We start from the raw sequence: 23836 nt of genomic DNA on the forward strand, positions 1-23836 counted from the left end.
GGGCCCCTGCCTCCTGCCAACATCTATCAGCTAGGGCAATAGCTCCCCAAACGGGTAAAAGGGGACTGAGTGCTGGATGGCCCTGCTGTGTTTCCAGGACAATCTAGGCTGCCCTTCAGGCCCAGAGAGGCTGCACTGGCCTTAACGCTCAGGAAGAAGAGGAAGGACAATGACTCTGAGTCCCAGGTTAGCTGGGCTATACGACAAGACCCCGCCGAATGAATGAATGAATGAATGAATGAATGAATGAATGAGTGCTCTTGAATGAGGTTAGTGCATTTTGCTTCTTGAGAATGCAGGGTGAGCCCACCAGAACCCAGTAACTACAGCTGCAGTTTATGAAAGAGAATCTCCCAGACAGCCAGGGACAGACACCTTCGAGGACAGGTCTTGGCTCTCCGTTTAGAGGTTTGAAGTGAAAACAAAATTCCTGGGACATTTGTGCCTTTTCTTTTCTTTTTTTTTTTTTTTTAATGAGTTTCTTATTCTAGCAAATGCTTTTCCATCTTGGATGGAAAACCTTGATTTCCTGAGAAGCTGAGGGCAGGGGAGATGCCCCGCCAAGAGAAGGCTGGGGATCCCAGGCTACTTACCCAAGTGGACCACTGCTAGAGGAGGGAACAGTGCAGGGGGACAGTCAGAAAAAGCTGGAGTCCCCAAGGTGTGGGCAGTGCCAGAACTGATGAGGGACAGGCCTCCGAGGAAGGGCCTCTGCCCCCAGCCTGCCTTGCTGTGCAGCCCTGGCCCCAGACCCCAGGTGGGGTTCTCTGTACTGTGAACAGGCCCACACAGGCCACGATAATCCTTGGAACAATTGGGACGCTTTGTTTAACCCTCTCCTCCCACCCGGGAGCACCCACAGCAGAGATGCCAGCCTCTGAGGGCTGAGTGCAGGCCAGCCAGGAGGCAGGGGAGGAGGAGAACAATGAGGCTTGCCTTCCACTGGGAAACCAATCTTGCAGTGTTGTTTGGAATCAGACAAGATCAAGACACGTAGGTGTGTACCTTGTTCTGCAAAACAAGCCCAGTGACGCCCTAGGAACTTCTTAGATCACTGGTTCTCAGCCTTCCTAATGCAGCGACCCCAACCATAAAATTATTTCCATTGCTACTTTGTAACTGTAATTTTGCTCCTCTTATGAATCATAATGATTACAGGATATCTGATATGTGACCTCTGTGGAAGGGTCATTTACTTCCCAAAGGGGTCATGACTCACAGGTTGAGAACCTTAGGCCCATCATGCCCTTCCATCCCCTGGGTACCCTACTCACTCTGAACCTATGTATCACTGGGTTCATACACTTCTTTCACCAAACCCGGGGGCGGGGGGGGGGTATGTCTTTTACTATTTGCTGAGTTTGGTGGCCCACTCTCCTTCCTGGCCTATTCAATGTGTCTATTTCTTTTCCTGTTTTACATAATGTTATCAGCGCAGGGTGGTGGTGGCGCACGCCTTTAGTCCCAGCACTCAGGAGGCAGAGGCAGGTGGATCTCTGTGAGTTCGAGACCAGCCTGGTCTACAAGAGCTAGTTCCAGGATAGCCTCCAAAGCCACAGAGAAACCCTGTCTCGAAACTGCCCCCCCCAAAAAAAACTCTAATGTTATCAGCACTGCCAGAAATGAAAGCTAGCTGCCTTTAAAGTATTGTTTATTATTGTTACACATGTATGTATGATCATGTATGAGTGCAGGCAGAGTATGTACAGGACAACTTTCAGGAGTCGGTTCTCTCCTTCCACTGGATGGTTTTGGGGATAGAACTCGGGTCATTAGGCTGGCATGTCAAGCGCCTTTACCACTGAGCCACGTCACCAGCCTAGCCTCTGGGTCCTAGCCCACACCTAGTCCTCCCATCATGGGCTTCCCAGCACCCTTGTCCTAGGGTCCTGAGCTAGAAAAGTCAGTGTAATGACTATAGCATCTGTGTTAGTTACTCTTTCATTGCTGTGACCAAAACTGCCAGAAACAATTCTGGGGACAACAGCTTTGGCTCTGCTCACAGTGTCAAGGATCTTAGTGTGTCACAGGGAAGGCATGGCAGCGTTCACGGAGGCAGAGATGTTCACATGGGGTGGATAAGGAAGCAGAGAGAACAAGCCAGAGCCAGGCCCAGGCCGTAACCTTCAAAGACAAGCGCCATTTAGCTTAGTTCCACCATCGAGGCCCCGCCCCTACAGGTGCCACAACCCTCCAAACAGCACCATTACCATAGATAATCAACAGATAATGCCTGTTGGGGACATTTTAGTCTAAACCCTACCACCAATCACTGCTTTCCTAGTCCAGAGTTAGACATAATGCTTTATACTTATTTATTTTTAAAAGCAAATATTTTAGTTTTAGTTGTTTTTAAGCATATATGCAACCTCTTAGGATTTTTCTTTTAATACTGCATTGCTAAGATGTGTTCACAGTGTTGCTTCTTGCTGTCCCCTTTTGACCGTTCCATGCAAGTCCGTTGGCTGTTTCACTGATTAGGCAGGCATCGGGTTGCTCCTGTCATCAACTGTACTATTTTAACCTTCTCATACGTGTCTCCCACATACACGTGGACAAGTTTCTCTTGATATATACCTAGGAGTATACAACTGTTGGGCTGTAAGTGGTGAATGTTCACCTTGAGGGGAAAAATCCCAAACACCTTCAAAAAAAAAAAGCCATACTCTAAAGCAAAAGCATTTCACATTTTCAATGTTTAAAACCTTCCCTGGTGTCACAGTGTCACAGACACCTATAATCCCAGCTCCTCGGGAGGCCGAGGAAGGAAGGTAGAGTGTTCAAGGCCAGACTGGCAGTTAATTTTGATCTTGTATCAAAATTGAAAGTAAAAAGAGGGCTGGGGGTGGGGGGAGGAGGCTGGAGAGATGGCTCAGAGGTTAAGAGCACTGGCTGCTCTTCCAGGGGTCCTGAGTTCAATTCCCAGCAACCACATGGTGGCTCACAACCATCCGTTATGAGACCTGGTGCCCTCTTCTGGTGTGCAGGCATGCACGCAGACGGAACCCTGTATACATAATAAATAAATAAATAAATAAATCTTTAAAAAAAAAAAAAGAGGGCTGGGATGTAGCCCAGTGATAGTGCATTTGTCTATCGTACACGACACCCTGGGTTCAGTTCCCAGGGCGGGAAACCAAAATAACCGTTCTTGGATTCTCATCCAAGCCTGCACACCCCGTCTTCTTTGCAGCCCTAACCAATGCAGGGCGACAAGCCTGGTTTCCGTAGACTCCGTGGAACGCCACATTCATCCCTCTTCCCACCCCACCCTCTTCTCTACAGCCCAAACAGGTTCAGGGTAAACAGCCTGACTCTTCCCTTCCCCAGGCTGCCATTAAGAAAGAGCTGCTAGACTTAGTTGACTTCCAAACCCATTGGAGAGGTCGGGTCACTCTGTACAGGGGAGGCCTTTCCCTCTGTGGGGAGCAGATGGGAGGTGGGGGAAGGGAGTGGGGGCAGCGGGAGGAGAGGAGGGAGGGGGCACTGGGATTGGAATGTAAAAAATAAATTAATAAAATTAACAAATAAGCCTGCGGTGATGGCGCACGCCTTTAATCCCAGCACTCGGGAGGCAGAGGCAGGTGGATCTCTGTGAGTTCAAGACCAGCCTGGTCTACAAGAGCTGGACAGTCTCCAAAGCCACAGAGAAACCCTGTCTCGAAAAAACAAAACAAAACAACACAAAACAAAAATTAAATAAACAAATGAAAGGAAGGAAGGAAGGAAGAAAGAAAGAAAGAAAGAAAGAAAGAAAGAAAGAAAGAACTGTTAGGTTAGGTCCCGTGGACATATGCCCAGTGCTGCCTGGCCCTGCTGCTTTGTTGGGTACACACTGTCTCTGGAAACCTGGCTGTTCTCTGGCATGTCCCTCCAGTAAGCCCCACAGAAGGGATGCGGCACAGGAAGGGGCCTCATCTCCTAAATAATGCTCCACAAGTCATTAAATTAACGTGCTCATCATAATGGCAGCTATTTTTTTTCTTTTTACCAGAACCCATTGGAGGGGTGGGATCACTCTGTATAGGAGACCTGGGTGTGCTGGGCTGTCGAAACAAGCTCCCTGTCCAACAAACCCCGCCTGGAGTTAGAGCTAGCACAATACACGAGGGTGTACATTTCAGTTTGTGTCTGTTTTGAGACAGGGTCTCACTCTGCAGCCCAGACTGTCCAGAACTCACAGCAGTTCTCCTGCCTCGTCACTCTGATCATCTAATATCAGTGTCTTGTAAATTTTAAAAAGTGAGTGTGTGTGAGTGTGTGTCTGTGCATTCCACAACACTATAGGGAGATCAGGGGACGACTCTTAGAAGTCCCTTCTCTCCTTCCACTGTGGGTTCCAGGAATGGAACCGAGGGCACCAGGCTTATGTGTGAGATGTACTTTACCTGCTGAGCCATCACAGCGGCGGCCCTAATACCAACATCTTAAGCAAACTTTTTTTGTGCAGCTTATGACAGGCAGCTAAGTATCTGATCTTGTCATTTACTTTATCTTCGCAGCAGCCTAATGGAGAAAGAATCATTCCACTCTGTGTGGACGAGGAAGCAGGCTGAGAGGGAACAACAAGCTCAAGTTTTTATTCTTTGCGGGGAAGATGTGACAGGTAAGATTATGCTGACTTAGTTCAGAAGCCAGCACAGTGCCAATTTGGGGATTAGATGCTGAAACGAGCCACACTTTGAGAAGTTAAAGATCAGCGGAGACTGCGTTTCCCTTGACGCTGAAGGGGATGGCACAGGATGGCACAGGCCCGGTTCTGATCTCCCTCCAACAGCTGAGATTCTCTCAGCCCCTTCAGCAACAGCATCCATTATGTTTTATTTTGTTTTGTTTTTAATCTCCCTATCCACCAGCTCAGCACTTTTCCTGAGGACGACGCTCCTAGACCCTCTCTCTCGTCCTGGTGGTAGCTCTAACAGGCCCCGAATGACTGGTGTTTAGAAGAGATGGTAGAAGAAACAGAAACGGGGAGACAGACATTCTGAGGGAATAGCCTGCGTAATTAATTAACACCCTAACTACAGTCTAAAACGTACGCAAAAATGCCTACACGTAGATGCAAAAACGTTTTAAATAGGATAAACCAAGGATAGCAACTTTAGAAAGATTAAGACTAAAGAAACACAAACAGCATCTGGAGAAGGCTGTTGAGTATTTTTGGACATTATGGCATCAGATTAAGTTTCTCTGTCTTGAGACTCCTTTGGTTAGGGTCTCAGGATGGCTGAAGCAGTCAGTGGTAGGAAGTGTTTGGTGTCAGTAAGTTATGTTGCTTGATGGGGACTTCTTCCCAGATTGTCACCATTATGCTGGATACCCTCCTTTAGGTGTCTCCCAAAATCCTTACACCCAAGGGTGTAGCACAGGGTGACCAGGCCCTTGTGTGCAACAAGCTGTCAAAGCCCCTTCCAACCAGGACCAGGACACGCTCGCCTGATGCAATTTCTTATGAGGCCACTGCATGTCTGGGGCCAGACATCCTGACAGCTGTGTTGCGGCGCTGATCATCTAGAGTCCCCCAGAGCAGGCAGAGAGCTTTTACCAGTTCTAACAGGACTGCTTTGAAGGCGCCAGACCTTTGTCTTTCTCAAGCCAGTCATCACAGAGAAAAGAGTATCGGACCAACACACAAACTAACACATAAAATCAGCATGCCAAGGATGACTTAAAAAAGAAATGTAAAAAGAATGTGTCTGCCAAGAGAAGTCACAGAACTAACTAGGGCTCATAGGAGCTCACAGAGTCTGAACCAACAGCTAGGGAGCCTGCATGGGACAGACCTAGGCCCTTTACATATGTGTGACAGTTGTGTAGCTAGGTCTATTTGTGGGACTCCTAACAGTGGGACCAGGGCCTCTCCCTAACACTTGAGCTGGCTTTGGGGAATCTGTTCCCCATACTAAGCTGCCTTGCCCAGCCTTAACAAAGGGAGGGGCTTAGTCGTACCTCAACTTGATATGCCAAGCGTTGTTGACACCCATGGGAGACCTGTCCCTTTTTGAACAGAATCAGAGGAGGAATGGATGGAGGGGTGGGTGGGCAGAGGGGAGGCTGGGGGAGGGAATGGGAGGAGAGGAGGGAGGAGGAACTTCAATTGGGCTGAAAAAATTAATTAATAAAAAAAGAAAAGGAAACAGTGACCTCAGGGTGTTAAGTGACCCTCGGGCATTTGACGGACAGGTTGAGCTTTGGTTAATGGATATACGTATGCAACCCCAGGAGTTCCTGTCTTCCCAGATCCTTCCCCAGCCAGGTACTAATGCAAAGTTTATAGAATCAAAATGGAAAACAGCCCAAACAAATGCCCTGCAATCATCGGTGAATTCCACACTGCTAGTTAAGCCCCAGATGTGGGGACTGTCCTGGAACTCACTCTGTAGACCAGGATGGCCTCGAACTCACAGAGATCCTCCTGCCTCTGCCTCCCAAGTGCTAGGATTAAAGTCGTACACCACTATTGCCCAGCCACAAAACCAGAGAAGTTTTTCAAATGAAAAGTCAAAAAAAGAAAAGCCTTTGCCTTAGCCAGTTTATCGATGAGTATGTGTGCAGCCAACACTGCACTGAGAAGGGGGAGATTCCAGGATCCCAGCTGCTGCTGGAATTCCCACTACTCCAGCAGCAGGGTTGGCTGGCCAGCCTGGAATTCACACTCCTCACAGGTTTTCCAAAGCCGCTAGCAGAGTCTGGAATCTGTGCCTTGTGGTCATAGCAAAAGAAAACCAGGAGACAGGAAAGAGCGAAGGGAGGTGAATTTACTTACAGGTCAGGCCAGAACTGTGGTGAGAGAAGTTCTTTGTTTCTTTCCACCTCTTTTGTTAGCAGTACTGACATTTTATAGGAAAGACGAACAAAAGCCAGGAAGCATGCAGATTGTTGGTCTGAGGAGGACCCCCCCCCCCAAGCTGTGCTGCTGACAATGACAACCCTTGACGTCAGGGCTCAGTGCAGGCTGAGCTCTGTCTGTGTAACAGAGGACTGCTAGAATATAAAGAAAACCGAGGGACTGGAAATGTGGGTCCTGAGTTCAATTCCCAGCAACCATATGGTGGCTCACGGCCATCTGTAGTGAAATCTGGTGCTGTATACATAATAAATAAATCTAAAAAAAAAGTCTTTCTTAAAAAAAGGAAGAAAGAAAAGAAAGAAAGAAAGAAAGAAAGAAAGAAAGAAAGAAAGAAAGGAAAGAAAACCGAAACTCAGCATTCCCCAGAAACCTGTGCAGCTGGTATCTGTCAGGAAAAGCCATTGCTTCCCTTGTCTGTGCCCTACAGCCAATACCTTCCAGCAATAAGCATCTAGCTCGAGATGGACTCAGACATGCCTGCAAGAGATCTCAGTCCTCATGTCACTTCCCAGGCTGTTCTGGCCTGTGCCCCACTCCTCTAACTCGCAGGCTGTTCTTACACACACACACACACACACACACACACACACACACACACACACACAGGGCAAGCACTCACGCACACAGAGAGACAGTCTGATCCCCAATAACCCTTTCTTTCCACCCACAGAGTGCTCTAGTTGAGTGGTTTCACTGTTCTCTCGCTTACACAGATGATTCAATAGTGAGATAATAATCAGAACTTCCTGGGAGCTGAGACACCTCTCTGGGACCCTGGCTTTAGCCAGTCTGTCCTGCAGCATGGAATTGGTGGCGGGATACAATGCTTTAGGGGCCATCTTCTTCATCATCCCTGTAATAATTCTCTTGAACTACTCTGGTCCTGTGGAAGGAAACAGCTGATGGGTTCTACGAGGCACATTTTATTGGTACGCTCTAATTCTCAGGTTAGAGTAACTGCCAGCTCATCGGCCATTGACTAAATCACCTCTTCTCTCTCCACTGAGGCAAAGCCCCAGTTCTAAAAGGAAAGTGCCAGCCTGGCGTTGGTGGCGCATGCCTTTAATCCCAGCACTCGGGAGGCAGAGGCAGGTGGATCTCTGTGAGTTTGAGGCCAGCTTGCTCTCCAGAGTGAGTGCCAGGATAGGCTCCAAAGCTACACAGAGAAACCCTGTCTCGAAAAAATAAATAAATAAATAAATAAAAGGAAAGTGCCTGAGTGAGGCTTCCAGACTCTACGCTGTTAGATGCTGGGGACAGAACATCCCGGTGAATGGGTGAATGGTTGAGCAAGCTTTGGTACATCCATACAGTGGGATACTATTCAGCTCTCAAAGGGATAAAATTCTGAAGCATGTCACAGCTGGTACGAATTCCCCAAACTCTATCTTAAGTAAAAGGAACCAGCCACAAAATGCCACATAGAGCATGACTCATCTATATAATACCCAAAATATAATATATTTTGTATAATACTCATACAAAATGCAGACCGCTGGTCATTAGGAGTCGGGGAGAAGGGGAAATGCAGTGACTTCTCAATGGATTTGGAGCTCTTTTGGGGGTGATGAAAACATTTCATAACTAAATGGTGATGGTTGTACAGTGTGGTGAATCAAACATTTGAAATGATTAATTTCATGTTACGTGAATTTTAATGTAATAATAGCAGTAATAGGAAAACGTTGGACTGGAACTTGCAGCTTGGCCCTGAGAAAGCCCCATTCCTGCCTCTCCAAACCTCCCCCCTCGGAGAATCTCCAACAAAGGGAAGGCTCCAAAAAGTCCAGGGCCGCATTCTTGGGGACCATAGTAGCTCCACCCCTAAAGTCCCTACCTAAACTGTACCATACCTGGGCACAAACCCAGCTTGTGACACACACATCATCACCCCTGCCCCTTCTCCTGCCTCAATCTCTGGGAGCTGGAGGACTCACCCGGGAGTTGCTTTGCCAAAAATAAACCTGCTCTTTTACTTTTTTAATTTGACTTGATCTGGCTTACTGTCTGGACAGAGAAACCTATTACAGGGTACAGAAAACCTATTAGAAAAAAGAGCCCAGTAACATACTTTAGGCATATTTTTGTATCACGGGCAACTGTCAAACTATAACAGAAAGTTTGAAGACAGTGGCACTATAGTTTGGGTATGGTGAATGTCTGCCAAAGACCCATGCATTAAGGCCTTGATCCCTAGGTTGATAGTATTGGGAGGCAGGCTCTTGGAAGACACTGTGGGCAAGCTAGAGACATGGCACTGGATGCTCTTCCAGAGGACCACATGGTGGCTCCCAACCATCTTTAACCCCAGGATCTGATGCCCTCTCTGGCCTCTCCAGGCACCAGGTACCACATGGTACACAGACACACATACAAGCAAAATGCCCATATACACGAGTAAAGTAATGATAAAAAAGCAGCATGACCCTGCCCTTTCCTGTTTCTCATCCTGGTTTTTGATGTGAGCATTGGTTCCTACTCACTCCTGTCCTAATGGGCCACCCTCACCAGAGGTCAGGCCAATCTTCCCAAACTGTAAACCAAACAAAACCTTTCTCTGGATAAAGTTAGTTGTGTTAGAACTGGAAAACAAACAAACAAAAACCAATTCCGGGACTGTCTGATGAAAGCAGCCTGTATCTAGAACTGGCCAGCTGGCTGCCTCTCCCAAAGCCAGGATTTCAGAAAGCAACCCCTCAGTGGCTTTTGAAGTCTCTTTTAGGGGAAGGGTTAGGCTTAGCAGAAAACAGCTGTCAAGATAATTGGCTGTTGGATGCACCTGGACAGGAGGGTGGAGCTCACAGGGCTCCAGCCTGCTACCTCTGGATTAGATAAGAGCAAGAAGGGGAGTCACCAAGGTATCTGGGAAGACACATTCCGGTAAGGCAAAAGGGCAATCATATCCACAGGTGCAGGAGTTTAGCAAGGCAACGGGCTGGGCATATGTCATGGGGTCACAAGTTCAGCGTAGCCTGAAAAAACATGGTTTGCGGGATACATTAGGCTTAGGAAACAGAAACTTAGTCTTGCAGGGGATGTAGACTTAGTAACAATGTATAGCAATACGGCTCCTTAGCAACCATGGGGCTCCTGATTGGGTTTCACAGCAGCCTCTGGTTATGCAAATAAATGATCTGGGGAAAGGGATGCTTGTGTTAGAAGGCAACGTTGATGTCTCCTGAAACTTCACAGGTTAAAAATTTAATAGGATGATATGGGCGGGGGGTGGGGGGGGGCTTCAGACAGTGATTAGGTCTCGAGGGTGGAGCCCTCGTGACATTAAGTGCCAGTCATGGGTTTGAATCTGAAATGCCTTCCAGGGGCTCCGTCTGTTGGAACTCTGGTCCCCAGATGGTGGCATTGCTTTGGGAAACGGTGGAACCTTTAGAAAGCAGGGCCAACAGGCAGTGGGGGTGCACACCTTTAACCTCGGCACTCGGGAGGCAGAAGCATGGGGATTTCAGTGAGTTCGAGGCCAGCCTGGTCTACAATGGGAGTTCCAGGGCAGCCAGGACTGCCACACAGAGAAACCCTGTCCCGAAAAACAAAAACAAACAAACAAAAGACTACAGATACCTCCCTCATCCCATTTGCTCTGTGTGTGTGTGTGTGTGTGTGTGTGTGTGTGTGTGTGTGTGTGTGGTGTGAACCAGGCTTTTCTTAGTAAAAATGCTACGGGCACTTCATAGTATGTATTATAAAAGCACATCTGTACTTCGCTCAGTAGGAAGCAATCTACTTGTAGCTTAGCAACTACACCCTGCTAATACTTTGTTGCTGAGTTAACCTACTATCTATGTATCAAACACCAGGCCAAAGCTGAATGGAAATCTCAGCAGCTTTGATGTATGGGAGCCTTCCCTCCCACTAACTATACGGAGAGATACCAACAAGCATTGGCAGAATCTCAGAGACCAAGTGGACCACCTGACAGCGTTTGTTCCTCTTTTCTCTATAATCTGCTGGCTGAAGATGAGATGGAAGACTGATCTTTGAGGCAGTAATCCAAGGTCTTCTCAGTAGAGTCACTTTCTTTTTTCTTTCTTTCTTTTTTTTTTTTTTTTTGTCTAGATGATAGGTACCCAGGGCTCCTTATAAAAAGACAATGTCTGAGAGGCAGGAAATAGGTCTCGGTTAGGCACTGTGTTAGCTACTAATTCTACCCTGGGCTTCCTAGCCTTCAGGACTGTGAGACATGAATTTATATTACTCATAAGCTACCCAGTTTATGGTATTTCCGTTACAGCTACACAAGGAGACTGAGATGCTATTAAAGCATTAGTGATAACAGTGTCATCAAAGGCCGGGCGCTGGTGGCGCACGCCTTTAATCGCAGCATTCGTGAGGCAGAAGCAGGTGGGATCTCTGTGAGTTCGAGACCACCCTGGTCTACAAGAGCTAGTTCCAGGACAGCCTCCAACGCCACAGAGAAACCCTGTCTCAAAAAACCAAAAGAAAAAAAGAAACAGAAAAAACAATGTCATCAAAGTACATTAATAAACTGAAGAAAGCCTTTTGTTGTTGCTGTTTTTCAAGACAGGGTTTCACTGTGCAGCCTCAAACTCACAGCGATCCGCCTGCCTCTGCCTCCTGAGTGCTGGGATTAAAGGCGTGCGCCACCAGTGCCACCACCACCACTGCCACCCAGCTAGAAAGCTCATTTTTAATGTTTTCTCCCATCATTTCTCTTTCCCTTTATGCTCACTTCTCCTTGGCTAGAAGTTTAGTGATGGGGGATGTCCTATCGTACATATGTTTCTCTTACTGGTTGAAGAATAAAACACTGATTGGCCAGGAGAGGCAGGAAGATAGGCGGGGCTACCAGACGAGGAGAAGGCTGGGGAGAGGAGGGCAGAGAGAAGCCGCCAGAGAGACGCCATGTAGCTATTGAGAAGATAGGATGTCAGACGTTATTTGGTAAGATAAGACCATATAGAAATACATACATAGATTAGTAGTTATGGGTTAATAATTAGAGAGAGAGAGAGAGAGAGAGAGAGAGAGAGAGCGCTATCCAGTAAGAAGCCTGAGTCATAGGCCAAACAGTTTATACTTAATATAAGTCTCTGTGTGTTTATTTGGGGCTAAAATAAACTGTGGGACCAGGTGGGATAGAACCTCCATCTACACTTGCCTCCTCCTGCTGCATAGTGGCATCTCTGGTTCTGCAGCATTTTTGCATTAAGTGGCTAGTAGGACATTTAGTGTCCAAGTCCTGACGTGTTTCAAAACAAATGGAACCTCTAAAGAAGACATGCAAAGGGGCTGGAGAGATGGCTCAGAGGTTAAGAGCACTGACTGCTCTTCCAGAGGTCCTGAGTTCAATTCCCAGCAACCACACGGTGGCTCACAGCCATCTATAATGAGGTCTGGTGCCCTCTTCCCGCCTGCAAGCATACTTGCAAGCAGAACATTGTTTACAGAATAAATAAACTCTTAAAAAAAAAAAAAGACATGCAAAGGGCCCCAAAAGAACAAGTCCTTAACGATTTTAACCCTCATGGAGATGCTATACAGACCCACAAAGGGAGAGCATGTACATGTCCAGGATGGCTGGATAAAAGAGACGAGGAATAGCAAACATTGCGCTAGAGCGGAGAGGTTGGTGCCTTTAGACATTGCTGGTAGAAGCCCAAATGACCGAGCTACTTTGGAGTAAATCTCCATCCGCTCATCACAGATGGAAACAGAGTTAATACCCAGAAATGCCACCACTAGGAATACACTCATGAGAATTAAAATAACCCACACAAAACATGGCACATGGGGATTCTTTTTGTTGTTGTTGTTGGTTTTTTGTTTTGTTTTGTTTTGTTTTGAGACAGGGTTTCTCTGTTGCTTTGGAGGCTGTCCTGGAACTAGTTCTTGTAGACCAGGCTGGTCTCGAACTCACAGAGATCTGCCTGCCTCTGGCTCCCGAGTGCTGGGATTAAAGGAGTGTGCCACCACCACCCGGCCTGACATGGGGATTCTTACCTGAATTACTTGACGTGTTTGAAAAGTAGAAACAGCACAAATGCCCATTCACCACAGAATGTATGAATGAAACTCGGTACACCCATAACAGCACTGCATCAAAACACTACGCTGAGTGAAGGAAGCCAGTCACAGGAGACCACATATATCGTTCTAGTCATACAAAAAGTCTAGATGAGGCCAAGTCATGGAAACAGAAAGTAGCTCTGTGGTTGCCCAGTGAACCAGTTACTAACTGTGCTGGCAGAAGAGGTCAGGGACTTCCAATAGAAATGGGGCATCTTTGAGCTGGGCGTTGGTGGCGCACGCCTTTAATCCCAGCACTAGGGAGGCAGAGGCAGGCGGATCTCTGTGAGTTCGAGGCCAGCCTGGTCTACAAGAGCCAGTTCCAGGATAGCCTCCAAAGCTACACAGAGAAACCCTGTCTCAAAGAAAGAAAGAAAGAAAGAAAGAAAGAAAGAAAGAAAGAAAGGGGGCTCTTCCCGATGATAACCGGCTGTGTTGATGATGGTCAAGCAGCATGTAAATAAGCTAAGGAGAACCAAACTGCACAATGAAATTGGTGCACTGTGTGTGAATCAATAAATCTCAGTAGATCCGTTGCACTGAGATAATAAAAGTTTAGAGGGCAGGAGATGTGTCAGTTAGTAAACAGCCTACTAGGTAACCAAGGAGGGCCTCACTTGGGACCCCCTCGAACCCAGGTGAGAAAGCCAGGCGTGGTCACATGTGTCCCAGGGAGGGTGGAGTTGGGAAGATGCCCGGAACTCCCGGATCAGCCAGTGTAACCTTGGTGATTGCCAGGTTCAGTGAGAAACCCTGATGGGGGAGGTCCTTCTGTATACATCTTTCTCTTATTGCTTGAGGAATAAAACACTATCTGGCCAATGAGGGAGGGAGCTAGGTGGAGCTAGGAGAATTCTGGGAAAGGTAGGCAAAGAGAGGCCGCCAAAGGAGTCACCATGTAGTCGCCAAAGATCCAGGCATTCTCCAGTAAGCGGAGACCACGGGGAAATACACAGATTATTAGTTATGGGTTAATCATTAAGACAGAGCTAGCCAAAAAGAAGCCTAGCCGTGGCTAACAGTTTAATAATTAATACAAGTCTCTATGTGTTCATTTGGGGCTGAGAAGGGCGGCAGGACCAGGCAGGAAAGAACCTCCGCAACAAAACGCTGTCTCATAAGATAAGGTGAGACTAAACAACCTCTGGCTCCATGAACAGTCCCTCACGTTACACACGTGTGTGCACTCACGCTACAAAATAAAAAAATAAAACTAAAACGGACCATGCCACACACAACAAAACAAATGCATTGCTTTCTAACAATTCCCAAGGGGCCCCTTCCTGGTACTGTGTCTGATTTCAGTACCAGGAAGGGGCCACAGTTCTCGCTGCTTGCTCCATTTATTTGATGACCTCTGGGGACAGAGAGAAGATGTACACCCTGGGAACCTCTGGGGTCCAGCTAGCGCCTCACTCAGCCCATCACGGCTAGGAAGCCAGTCCTCACCTGTATGATCCGGATAAGACAACTCTCCAGTCTGAGATGATGAACTTCTCTTGGATTTGGCCAACAAATTTCCTGCCTGACTTGGCACGATACACTTTTCCTTCTACACTCCGGATAGAAATGTTCTGTTTGAAGTAAAGCGAGAGTGTCATTCACTGTGTTTATCAATAAAGATGCAGGCTATGACTGAACATGCCCCTCCCCCACCCCCGCCAATTCAATGTTGAAACCTAATCTCCTGTGTAGTGGTTCCAGGGCCTTTGGGAAGCCACTGGCTCATAAGGGTGGAGCTTCGTAAAGGGGATTAGTGCCCTATGTAATAGGCCAGAGAGCTCCCCAAGCTACATGCCACATGAAGAAGACACAGCGAGCCAGGCATTTACAAACAAGGTGGAGAGCCTCTCCCAACACTGACTTTGCAGACATCTTGATCTTAGATTTCTCTGCCTCCAGAACTGTGAGAAATAAATCTTGGTTGTTTATAAGCCACCCAGTCTATGACAGTCTGCTATAGCAGCCCCAACACACCGAGACAATTTGCATAGGAAATTGGAAGGATGCTCACGAAGATTTTATCTAAGCTTGGAGAGATTCTGCCTTATTTACATTCTTTGTTGGCCTAGTATTCTAAGTTTTTTTCTCCCCCATTGCTCTGGCAATAGATGGTAATGGGGAAAAAAGGATAGAATTCCAATGAAAATAAGACAGCAAATAAAGGAAACACAAGGGCTTGATGACCAAGGAGCCCTAGTATAGGCCTTCATAGACCACAAAAGGTTTGCATTATCAAGGAACAAGTCCATAGGTGGCTTTAGTGGCATGGGTTCCTTACTCTAAGCTGCTCAGAGAGCTACTCCAGTGTGACAAGAGGCAGCAGTGTTGTGAAGGCCCCCATGGACCCTGAACCATTTGGAGAAAAGGTGTGTTCACAACCGCAGTCCTAACTCAGTATCTTGTCTCCCTGGCAGCATCTGGCGCCCATGCCTCAGTTAGACTCCAAAGAAGACTTTAGAGACGACAAAGCAGGGGATGTGTGGGGGTTTACTTTAGCCTTATGGCCAAGGGTTGTGGAATACTGCCAGGATCCCACCAGCGCCTGTCCTTGGCTCCCAGTCTCTGGGAAGGGCACTCCAGGGCCTCTAGAAGCACCTCCCAGCATCTCAGTGGCAAGAGGACACACCCACTGCTCTGTAGGTGTGGTCCATGAAGGCAAGGCCTGCATTGACTCTCTCAATCCATTATAATGACCTTTTGCCAAAAAGTAGAGGCCTAGGGAATGCCAGGCAGGTCCTGAGTGACTGGTTGTAGTCAGGGGCTTTGGGAGAGATCCCTGAACTCAGCTGCCTCCCAGTCAGTGGGTGGGGAGGGCAATATTTTGGAGACAGATGTGTCCGAGCTGGAGGAGGAACATAAAAGGAGCCCATAGGACCATCCATTAGCTAGACATATTCATGAAAGCTATGGCTGCTTTTCCCTTTGACTTGGACTCAATGCTGTTGTGTTAGTCAACGCATGACTCATTAAAGTCTTATCTCTGTGTTCCCTTTCTTCCTGCCCGGAGCGGGAAGTGTGTGTGTGGGTCTAGAGGAACGAAGAACATCAACTTTCTGTTGGGTTCAGGGAGTTCTAGACACCCCCCACCCGGTCCTGGGGGTTGCCCTGTGCTGTGAGGTGAACCAACTTTGCTTCCAACCCTGAGAGGAGGAGAAGAAAATGCTTACTGGGTATTGGTGGTGCCCTGAAACTTCTCAGGCCCTATCCATCCATCCATTCTTTCAAGGTCAAAGGATTTAGGTAAAAATGGACATCTCATCCAGCTCAGGGCTTAACAATGTCCTCTAGAACTTTCCAGTCCTCGTTCTCAACCGCATGACCCTTAGGGTATAGCAGAAGACAGAAGAGGGCTGGTTGACCTATATAGAGCCTTCCTGAGATACTGGCATGGGGCTCCAGCTGCCACGGTCCTATCTGATGGATACGGATACCCTTAGACCTGCCTGTCACTGGGCCCCTACCTTGAGATGAGTATCACAGATCTGGGCTTTGTCACACATCTCCTGGAACGGCTTCACGCCACCCTGGTCCAGGAGCACACAGATGAATACCCCGCGCTTGTTGGCCGCCTCTAGAATGTCACAAAAGATCTCCACGTCCGTGAACACATCCATCAGGATGACCAGGACCTGAGCCAGGAGAGAGGGCTCTGTTACCAGAGAAGTCAGGGCAGGGCAGTGCTACCAGGGCTCAGCCAAACCTCTAATTCCCAGCAGGTCTCAGGGAGTCAGAGGGGGAGGGTGGGGAGGGGAGGTCCTGCACCTGTCTTGGCCCACCATGCCAGCCTGGGCACATGCCTTCTTGCCAAGAAGTTTGAGAGAGGGGAGCAGGGAGGTAAAAGAAAACAAATGGCACCTTAGCAGGCTCAGAGGAGAGAAAGGAAACAAGGATTGGGTAGTGTCAGCCATTGGAGGCAGATAGATGGTACATGTGACCACTGCTCCTTCCTTCCCCCTTCTCTCCTTCCTTCCTTCCTTCCTTCCTTCCTTCTTTCTTCCTCCCTCCCTCCCTCCCTCCCTTCCTTCCTTCCTTCCTTCTTTCTTCCTCCCTCCCTCCCTCCCTCCCTCCCTCCCTTCCTTCCTTCCTTCCTTCCTTCCTTTTTGTTGTTGTTTTTAGAGACAGTTTCTCTGTGTAGCTTTGGAGGCTGTCCTGGCACTCACTCTGTAGACCAGGCTGGCCTTGAACTCACAGAGATCCACCTGCCTCTGCCTCCCAAGTGCTGGGATTAAAGGTGTGCGCCACCATCACCTGGCAGCCACTGCTTTTCAAATGTTCTTGATCCTTAAAATTTCATTTATTTGTGTTTCTCCTTCCTTCTCTCTTCTCCCTCCCTCCTGCTCTCTCTCTCTCTCTCTCTCTCTCTCTCTCTCTCTCTCTCTGTGTGTGTGTGTGTGTGTGTGTGTGTGTGTGTACACACATGCAAGCATGCCATTGTGTGCGCGTAGCAGTCAGCGGACCACTTGGGGAGTGGATTCTCTCCTTCCATTATGTGGCTCCCAAATTCTTGGCTTGGCAGCAAGTCTTCTTTACTTGCTGAATCATCTCACTGCCCCCTAAGTGTGTCCCCTCCCCCCAGAGTCCTCACTTCGTATACTACAAAATCCTGTGTGGAAGAACCATGTTTAAACTAGAGCAGAGAGAACTACGACTGTGGGATGCAGAAATCTTGGTCTCCTAGAAGCCTCTGCATCGTCGGTCTCCTTAGAACTTCTCTGAGAAGTCCCACGAAGGACGTCAAATTCCCATTCCTCCCCCTCCTGTCAACAGCACCCCAATTAGACTTGAAGGGATCGTCTTTCTTCTCTGCTCTCTACCAAGGCGATTTGGAAGGAGCTACTGAAAAACCACTGGTCACAGGCAGAACGTGAGACCAAAATGCCATGGTAATGAGAGCATCACATGCCTTCCTGACCACAGAGACTGGTCTAGAGTTGTTCTAATGAACACTGATCTAGGTCATTTTGAGAGCTCTTGAGAAAAGGAGGGGTTGGTTTGTTTGTTCCTCCACTTACTGGCTTTAGCTCATAGTTGGCGCACTAAAGACACTGGTATCCAGAGTACTGCCTCTTGGGAAACCAGGCACAAAAGTGAAGCCCGCCTGGAGAAAGCTAGGCCAGGCAGTGGCCACAGGTCCTCAGCCGCACCTGAACACCTGGTTCCAGCCATCCATCCTCCTGTCTCAACCCCGAGTGTGCCAAGCTACTTCTGACCTTTCCACAAAGGGTGTCAACAGATCTTCTCCTCTACTTTGTTGGATTTATTTATTCCCTTCCTAATTCCTGAACGGTGGTACAGTGACAATTCCATTATTAGGGAGCCATTTAAAAAGATAATCCTGATGATTGCGGTAAAATGGCAAGACACAGTGGTGGCTTTGTGGTCTGAGGCAAAGCCCGCTGAATAATAAATGCTCAACAAATGTGTGTTAGTAATGAATAAAGTGGAAGAAAATCAAAATAACCTCAGTCGTCCTTTTCCACAATGACCGTCAGTAGACATCACGGATTAAACTAATATTCATGGCAGCAAGGGCATAGAGAGTTTCTTCTTCAACATTAGATGTTGCTGTTTGCCAGTGACTTGTCCCCCATGGGCTCACATGCTGAAACACTTGGTCACCAGCTTGGGTTGTAGAACTTTTGGGATTTGGTTTCTATCAGGTATTTCGTCATAACATTGAGACAAGTAACTAGCACAAGCTATTTGTTTCATCGTGTTACCAACAATGTACATACCTGGTATGGATGTGTGTGTGTGTGTGTGTGCGCGCGCGCGCTAATGCGTGTTTTTCATTCCATTTTGCTTTTCCTTCCACGGTGCAGTCAAGGCCAGCACTGATTTGCAATCTTTCCTCTTTAGCCTCCAAGTGTTGGGATTACAAGCCTGTGTCAATGTGTCCCGTGGCGATGCTTTTTGTTTTGTTTTGTTTTGTTTTGTTTTGTTTTGTTTTTAAAGCCGTCAACAGCTGGGAGGTAGTAAGGACAAGGAACACCTCATCTCATTGGTGGGCCAACAAGGTGAGTGGGATCTGTGTGGGGATGACTTCTTAGCTGATGTGGGTGTCTGTGCAAGGGCGGGGACAATGGGGAACTTGCTCTTGAGCAATGAGGCCCATTATCTCTTAGAACTCTGCCTGGTGTCACACAGCTGAATGTCTGTATAGTAAATTATAAGAGCCCAATGGCCAGGGTCTTCTTTCTATGCTCTGACATAAAGACTGCCCTTCCGAGACACAGACAGAAGAGACCACACCCTTTTCAGGGTAGCAGAGGTGTCCTCTGAGACAGTGTGGACAGAAAGTGACAGAAGGGACAGGTCAAGGCATCTTGATTTAGGTTATGGACGCTTGCAAAAGATGGGCGCACAGCGTCTAGGTTTGTCTTATTTACTTCCCTGTTGGGATGGGCTTCCAGCTAGATCAATCTGAGGCCAGTAACTGGCTTGAGGTATTATTCTTAAGTTCCCTACACAGTGGCTGAGATGGGGAGTATCACCTTAAAAGGTGTCGTGGACTGAACTGTATGTGGTTCCTTCCCCATGCAAACACATAGTCATAACGCGATCACTAGAACCTGTGAATGAGACCTTATTTGGGAAGCATCTTTGCAGGTGGACTTCAGTAAGAGTTTTCAACTCGAGTTCTTCCCAGATTACTCAGTGGGCCAATGGCCTGAGGTAACAGAGGAAGTCAGGCTCCATGGTGCAAGACTGCAATTTTAGCTGAGGCAGGAAGGTCACAGGGCCTGGGACAGCCTGAGCTACATTGACCCTGTGCAAAAATAAAAGATAGCATCAGAGAGAGGCCCAGAGTCGAGTTGGATAGCCAAGAGGCCTGGAGCCTCTGGAGTCTGGGTGAGGAGAGCAAGGTTTCGTCCTGGAGTTTGGAGAGAGCGCGGCCCAGCAGGTACCACCATTGCATGCTTTTGTCTTCCAGAACTGTGTGAGAATAACTTCCCATGGCTCTAAGCCTCCAAAGCTGTGGGGAGATGTTTTGGTGGCCCTGGAAACTAACAAAGGGTTCCCACACCATTGAGAGGACCTACTGGAAACTGTCAAGTCCAAAGGAAACTCCAATTCCCCAAACTTTACAAGGAAGTCCAAACTTCCAGAATGAGCTCAAACTGGACTATAGGAGGATTTCTGATGGTCACTTAAAAGCCAGCATTCCTCTGGACATTGTGAAGCTAGTTCCTATCTACCAAAAGGGGTCATTTCCTTTAGCTCCAGCAAAAGGGACTTACGACTCTCCAGTTAAGATAAACCCGTGGCATTTATGGAATATCAAGGTCCACGCTAGCCTCCAGGTGCCCTCAGTCACTGCTCACATGTATTTGTTACACATTTATAAGGTCCCTCAGCAGTCTCCTGGCCCTTCCCTCCCCCAAGCTACTCATCCTTCTTAGGGCCCAGCTATACTGTGCGCAGCCGCCATTCTTGCTAATTTCACTATGCCGGCTCCAGTCTCTATCGCCTGATACTCTCTCTTCATCCGTGTTCAGTCTGCTTCCTCCTCTGCTCTGGATTCTCCTCAATGCCCCTGGCTGGACTCCTCACTTCTACAGTAAAACCTTCAAGTACCATGGAGGGGTCATGTTGTCAGTTTATATCAGCCTGAACAAGCCACCAACCTTTCTGGACCTTAGTTCTTTACCTACAAAAAAACAGCTCAATCAAGAAAAGTAGTTAGCCGGGCGTTGGTGGTGCACACCTTTGATCCCAGCACTGGGGAGGCAGAGGCAGGTGGATCTCCGTGTGTTCGAGACCAGCCTGGTCTACAGAGTGAGTTCCAGGACTGCTAGGGCTGTTACACAGAGAAACCCTGTCTCGAAAAACCAACCAAAAGAAAAAAGGAAGGAAGGAAGGAAGGAAGGAAGGAAGGAAGGAAGGAAGGAAGAAAGAAAGAAAGAAAGAAAGAAAGAAAGAAAGAAAGAAAGAATAGTTACCATGCAAGATGGGTCTAACAAGCCCAGTGATGAAGATAACAGCATTATCAAAGAGACAGATAACATCTTAACATAAGGCTAAAGCATCGATCTTAGTTCATGTACTGCTGGCAAGGAGCTATAATAGGTAATGCTAGAAATGCCTCATGCAAGATTGCCATTTTAATCCGGGTTAGAGAAGAGGATTAAAATTCATGCCTGCTCATCTATGGCATAAACCAAAGGAACAGGGACAGGTGGGCTGTGTTCCGGTTAGGGCCAACCCGATGGATCAATATGGTTCACGAAAAGAGAAGGAAGCCCCCTGTGCAGCCTCATGCTGAAGAAGGAAGGTATTTTGCAAGCAAAGCCTCACAGGCTGGCTCCAGAAACTTGCAGTTTTGAGACATGAAAGGGACTCGAGTCAGATGGGGCAGTGTCTGCTCCTGCAACATGCAGTGTGGACCCCAAGTCCTGGCCCTTGGGAGGTCTCCAGGCTGGAAATCCTTCACCTGTGGATGGGCAGGAGTGGGAGGGGACGGGGATGATGGTGGGGTCAGAGCTGGTACTGCAGATAGATAGGCCCTGGGGACCCTCCATGCTGCTCTCTGGTCTGACTTTCCTTTGCCTTCTATGTCCTGGGCTCTTTTTGTGATCATGCCTTTGACAGATCAGTAGCAACAGCGAAGGTTCTCTGAGTGTCTCCTATTAGCCACAAGTTTGTCTCATGTGACTTCCTCAACACCAGTCCCCAGCCCCCCAGGGAGGATCCAGGGTTTCAGACAGCCATAGCCTCAGGGCTGGGATGTGGTCAGAGCTACCCACACCCAATCCTGGAAACCCATGTCATCATCACCCCTAAGAACTCTGATCATCCTTTTGTCCCCCTGTCTGTCTGTGTACATCAGTGACAACCTGAGGGATGTAGGGTACCCAAGAAATATTCTAGACTTAAAAGAAACATTCTGGGGCTGGAGAGATGGCTTAGAGGTTAAGAGCACTGGCTGCTCTCCCAGAGGTCCTGAGTTCAATTCCCAGCACCCACATGGTGACTCACAACCATCTGTAATGGGATGTGGTGCCCTCTTCTGGCGTGCAGGCATACATGCATCCAGAATACTGTATACATAATAAATCTTTTAAAAAAAAAATCCAGTTCTGTTTTCCTGTCAGGAATGCAACCCTACTTTACCTACATAGAGTATCTTAACAATTACCCATGATCTTCAGGGACTTTTGTATATGTGTATCACACCTACTGAGATGAGAAACTAAACCCGAATAATGTTTTTCTGCTACTTGAAACTGTCACCCATCAAAGCCGTTATAAAATAAATAACAGGGTTCAGGAAATAACTGTGTTCAAAAGCGGTGGCGGGCAGCATGACCTTGTCCTCATATGTTGTATGTTTGTGTGCAGTGCTGGGGCCTGAAACCAGGACCTCACATGTGCTTAACAGCCACAGCCCCTGATGCTTTATATGGTTTTTGCCTCGACAGGGCCCTGCAGCGCCCACCCCCCACCCCCCACCCCACTCACCTCGGCCAACTGCACCACACTGAGAGTAGAAGGTGGGGGGGTTGAGGGGGACTCAGGTGTGGCTCCATTAATAGAGTGTTTGCCTAGCATGCCCAAAGCCCCAGGTTCAATTCCTAGCATCGAATAACCTGGGTGTGGTGGTACATGCTTGTCGTGCCAGCACTTGGGAGGTAGAGACAGGACCATCCGCACCCATGTGAGAGTCTACATCAGGGGAGAGTAATTAAATCATCCTCCCCACGCAGATAAGTACTTAGAAAGAACAGTGTGTCACAGAAACACTGCAAAGCCCCGAGGGACCCAAGGGTGACCTAACTTGGGAAATGCTATTTTTTCTCACTCTTTTGCCCAACACACTTGGTGGCCTTGCAGCCTCCATCCTGGTCCCCTCCTGACTCCTTGGGGTCCCACTGGGTAGATGGTGGTATCTCCCTACCTCCAGCACACTCACCCCACCCAGCCGACCCTCCTGACCTCTCTCTACCTGGAATTCTCCCTTCCTTCTCTCCTGGAAAACTCTTACTCAGCCTCTGTCTCTCAGAGGACGCCTCTTCTCAGCACCCTGACTTAGTCACCATCTCCTGGGAGCTGAGCTTTGCCTCACCTGCAGCTTGACCCCTGCATACACCCATCCTCTCCCTCAGGGGGAGGCAGCTGACAGGGACTTCCCTAAGGCAGGGAGACCTCGGGTTTGCTTGGCTGCCCTGGGCTGGACGTAGTGCAGGAATTCAGCCTGAAGGGAAGAAAAGAGGGCGGATCCCTGCTTCTTAGGGTGGAGAAGGCTTCTGCACCTTGGCCTGTTCCCCTGTCCTTTGGGGTGGGGGGGCTGCAGTTCCAGGAGATGGGGGCACTCAAGCCCAATTTTCTTATCTCTTCTTATTACCTGTTTCTGGGATAGTCTATCCACCATCTGTCCATCTCTGCCGAAATCTCTGTGGGAACAGGCCGTCCCAAGCCTTCTTGTGTGTGAGTGAGTGTGTGTGTGTGTGTGTGTGTGTGTGTGTGTGTGTGTGTGTTGCAATGGGTGCTCATTTGCTCATATGAGCTTTGCATGTGTGAAGGATGTCACAGAGTCAGCCTTTAGATGACGGGAAGCAATAAATATGAATGAAGACCCCTGCCAACAGGGTCATTTAGGGAACCCAGTCAGAGGTCACCATTACTCACTCCAGACTATCTTCGTCTTGCTACCTGCTTAGTGGCCCTGGAGGTCTACACTTTTAGATGAAACCTGCTGCTTTTCAAGGGTCCTAGGATCCATAACATGCTGAGTCATACAAAGAACATTAGTAGGGCTTGGGCTTGCCAGGTGTGGGGAAGGAAACAGGGCTACTCAAACAGAGAGCTGGATTTCACAGCTAGCCCTGGCTTCCTTCCGGGGTGCTGCACTGGCCCTGAAGCTGTGGCCTAGGGTTCCCTGCGCACAAGTCCCACCCTTAGGAGAGGACCAGTCAGTCACCCAAGAGACCAGAGCCAGCA

At 48.2% G+C, this 23836-nt stretch overlaps 1 protein-coding gene and 1 long non-coding RNA gene across 2 annotated transcripts in view; one reads left to right on the top strand and one right to left on the bottom strand.

The window, feature by feature from the left end:
- The window catches only part of LOC107977165 (protein FAM83A), a 28117-nt gene that overhangs the window by 2171 nt on the left and 2110 nt on the right, over positions 1-23836 (bottom strand). Inside the window, exons 2-3 of the mRNA XM_027431654.2 lie at positions 16357-16524; positions 14342-14466 (exon numbers count right to left, since the gene is read on the bottom strand). Coding sequence (XP_027287455.1) covers positions 14342-14466; positions 16357-16524 — 293 coding nt within the window. The remainder of the gene's footprint in view (positions 1-14341; positions 14467-16356; positions 16525-23836) is intronic.
- On the top strand, positions 18880-20475 carry LOC103158925. The gene is made up of 2 exons (XR_004771293.1): positions 18880-18912; positions 19830-20475. It is a non-coding gene; the product is annotated as an uncharacterized LOC103158925 (long non-coding RNA).

The sequence above is a fragment of the Cricetulus griseus genome, chromosome 10 (genome assembly GCF_003668045.3).
Source record: "Cricetulus griseus strain 17A/GY chromosome 10, alternate assembly CriGri-PICRH-1.0, whole genome shotgun sequence".
In the NCBI taxonomy this organism is placed as follows: domain Eukaryota; kingdom Metazoa; phylum Chordata; class Mammalia; order Rodentia; family Cricetidae; genus Cricetulus; species Cricetulus griseus.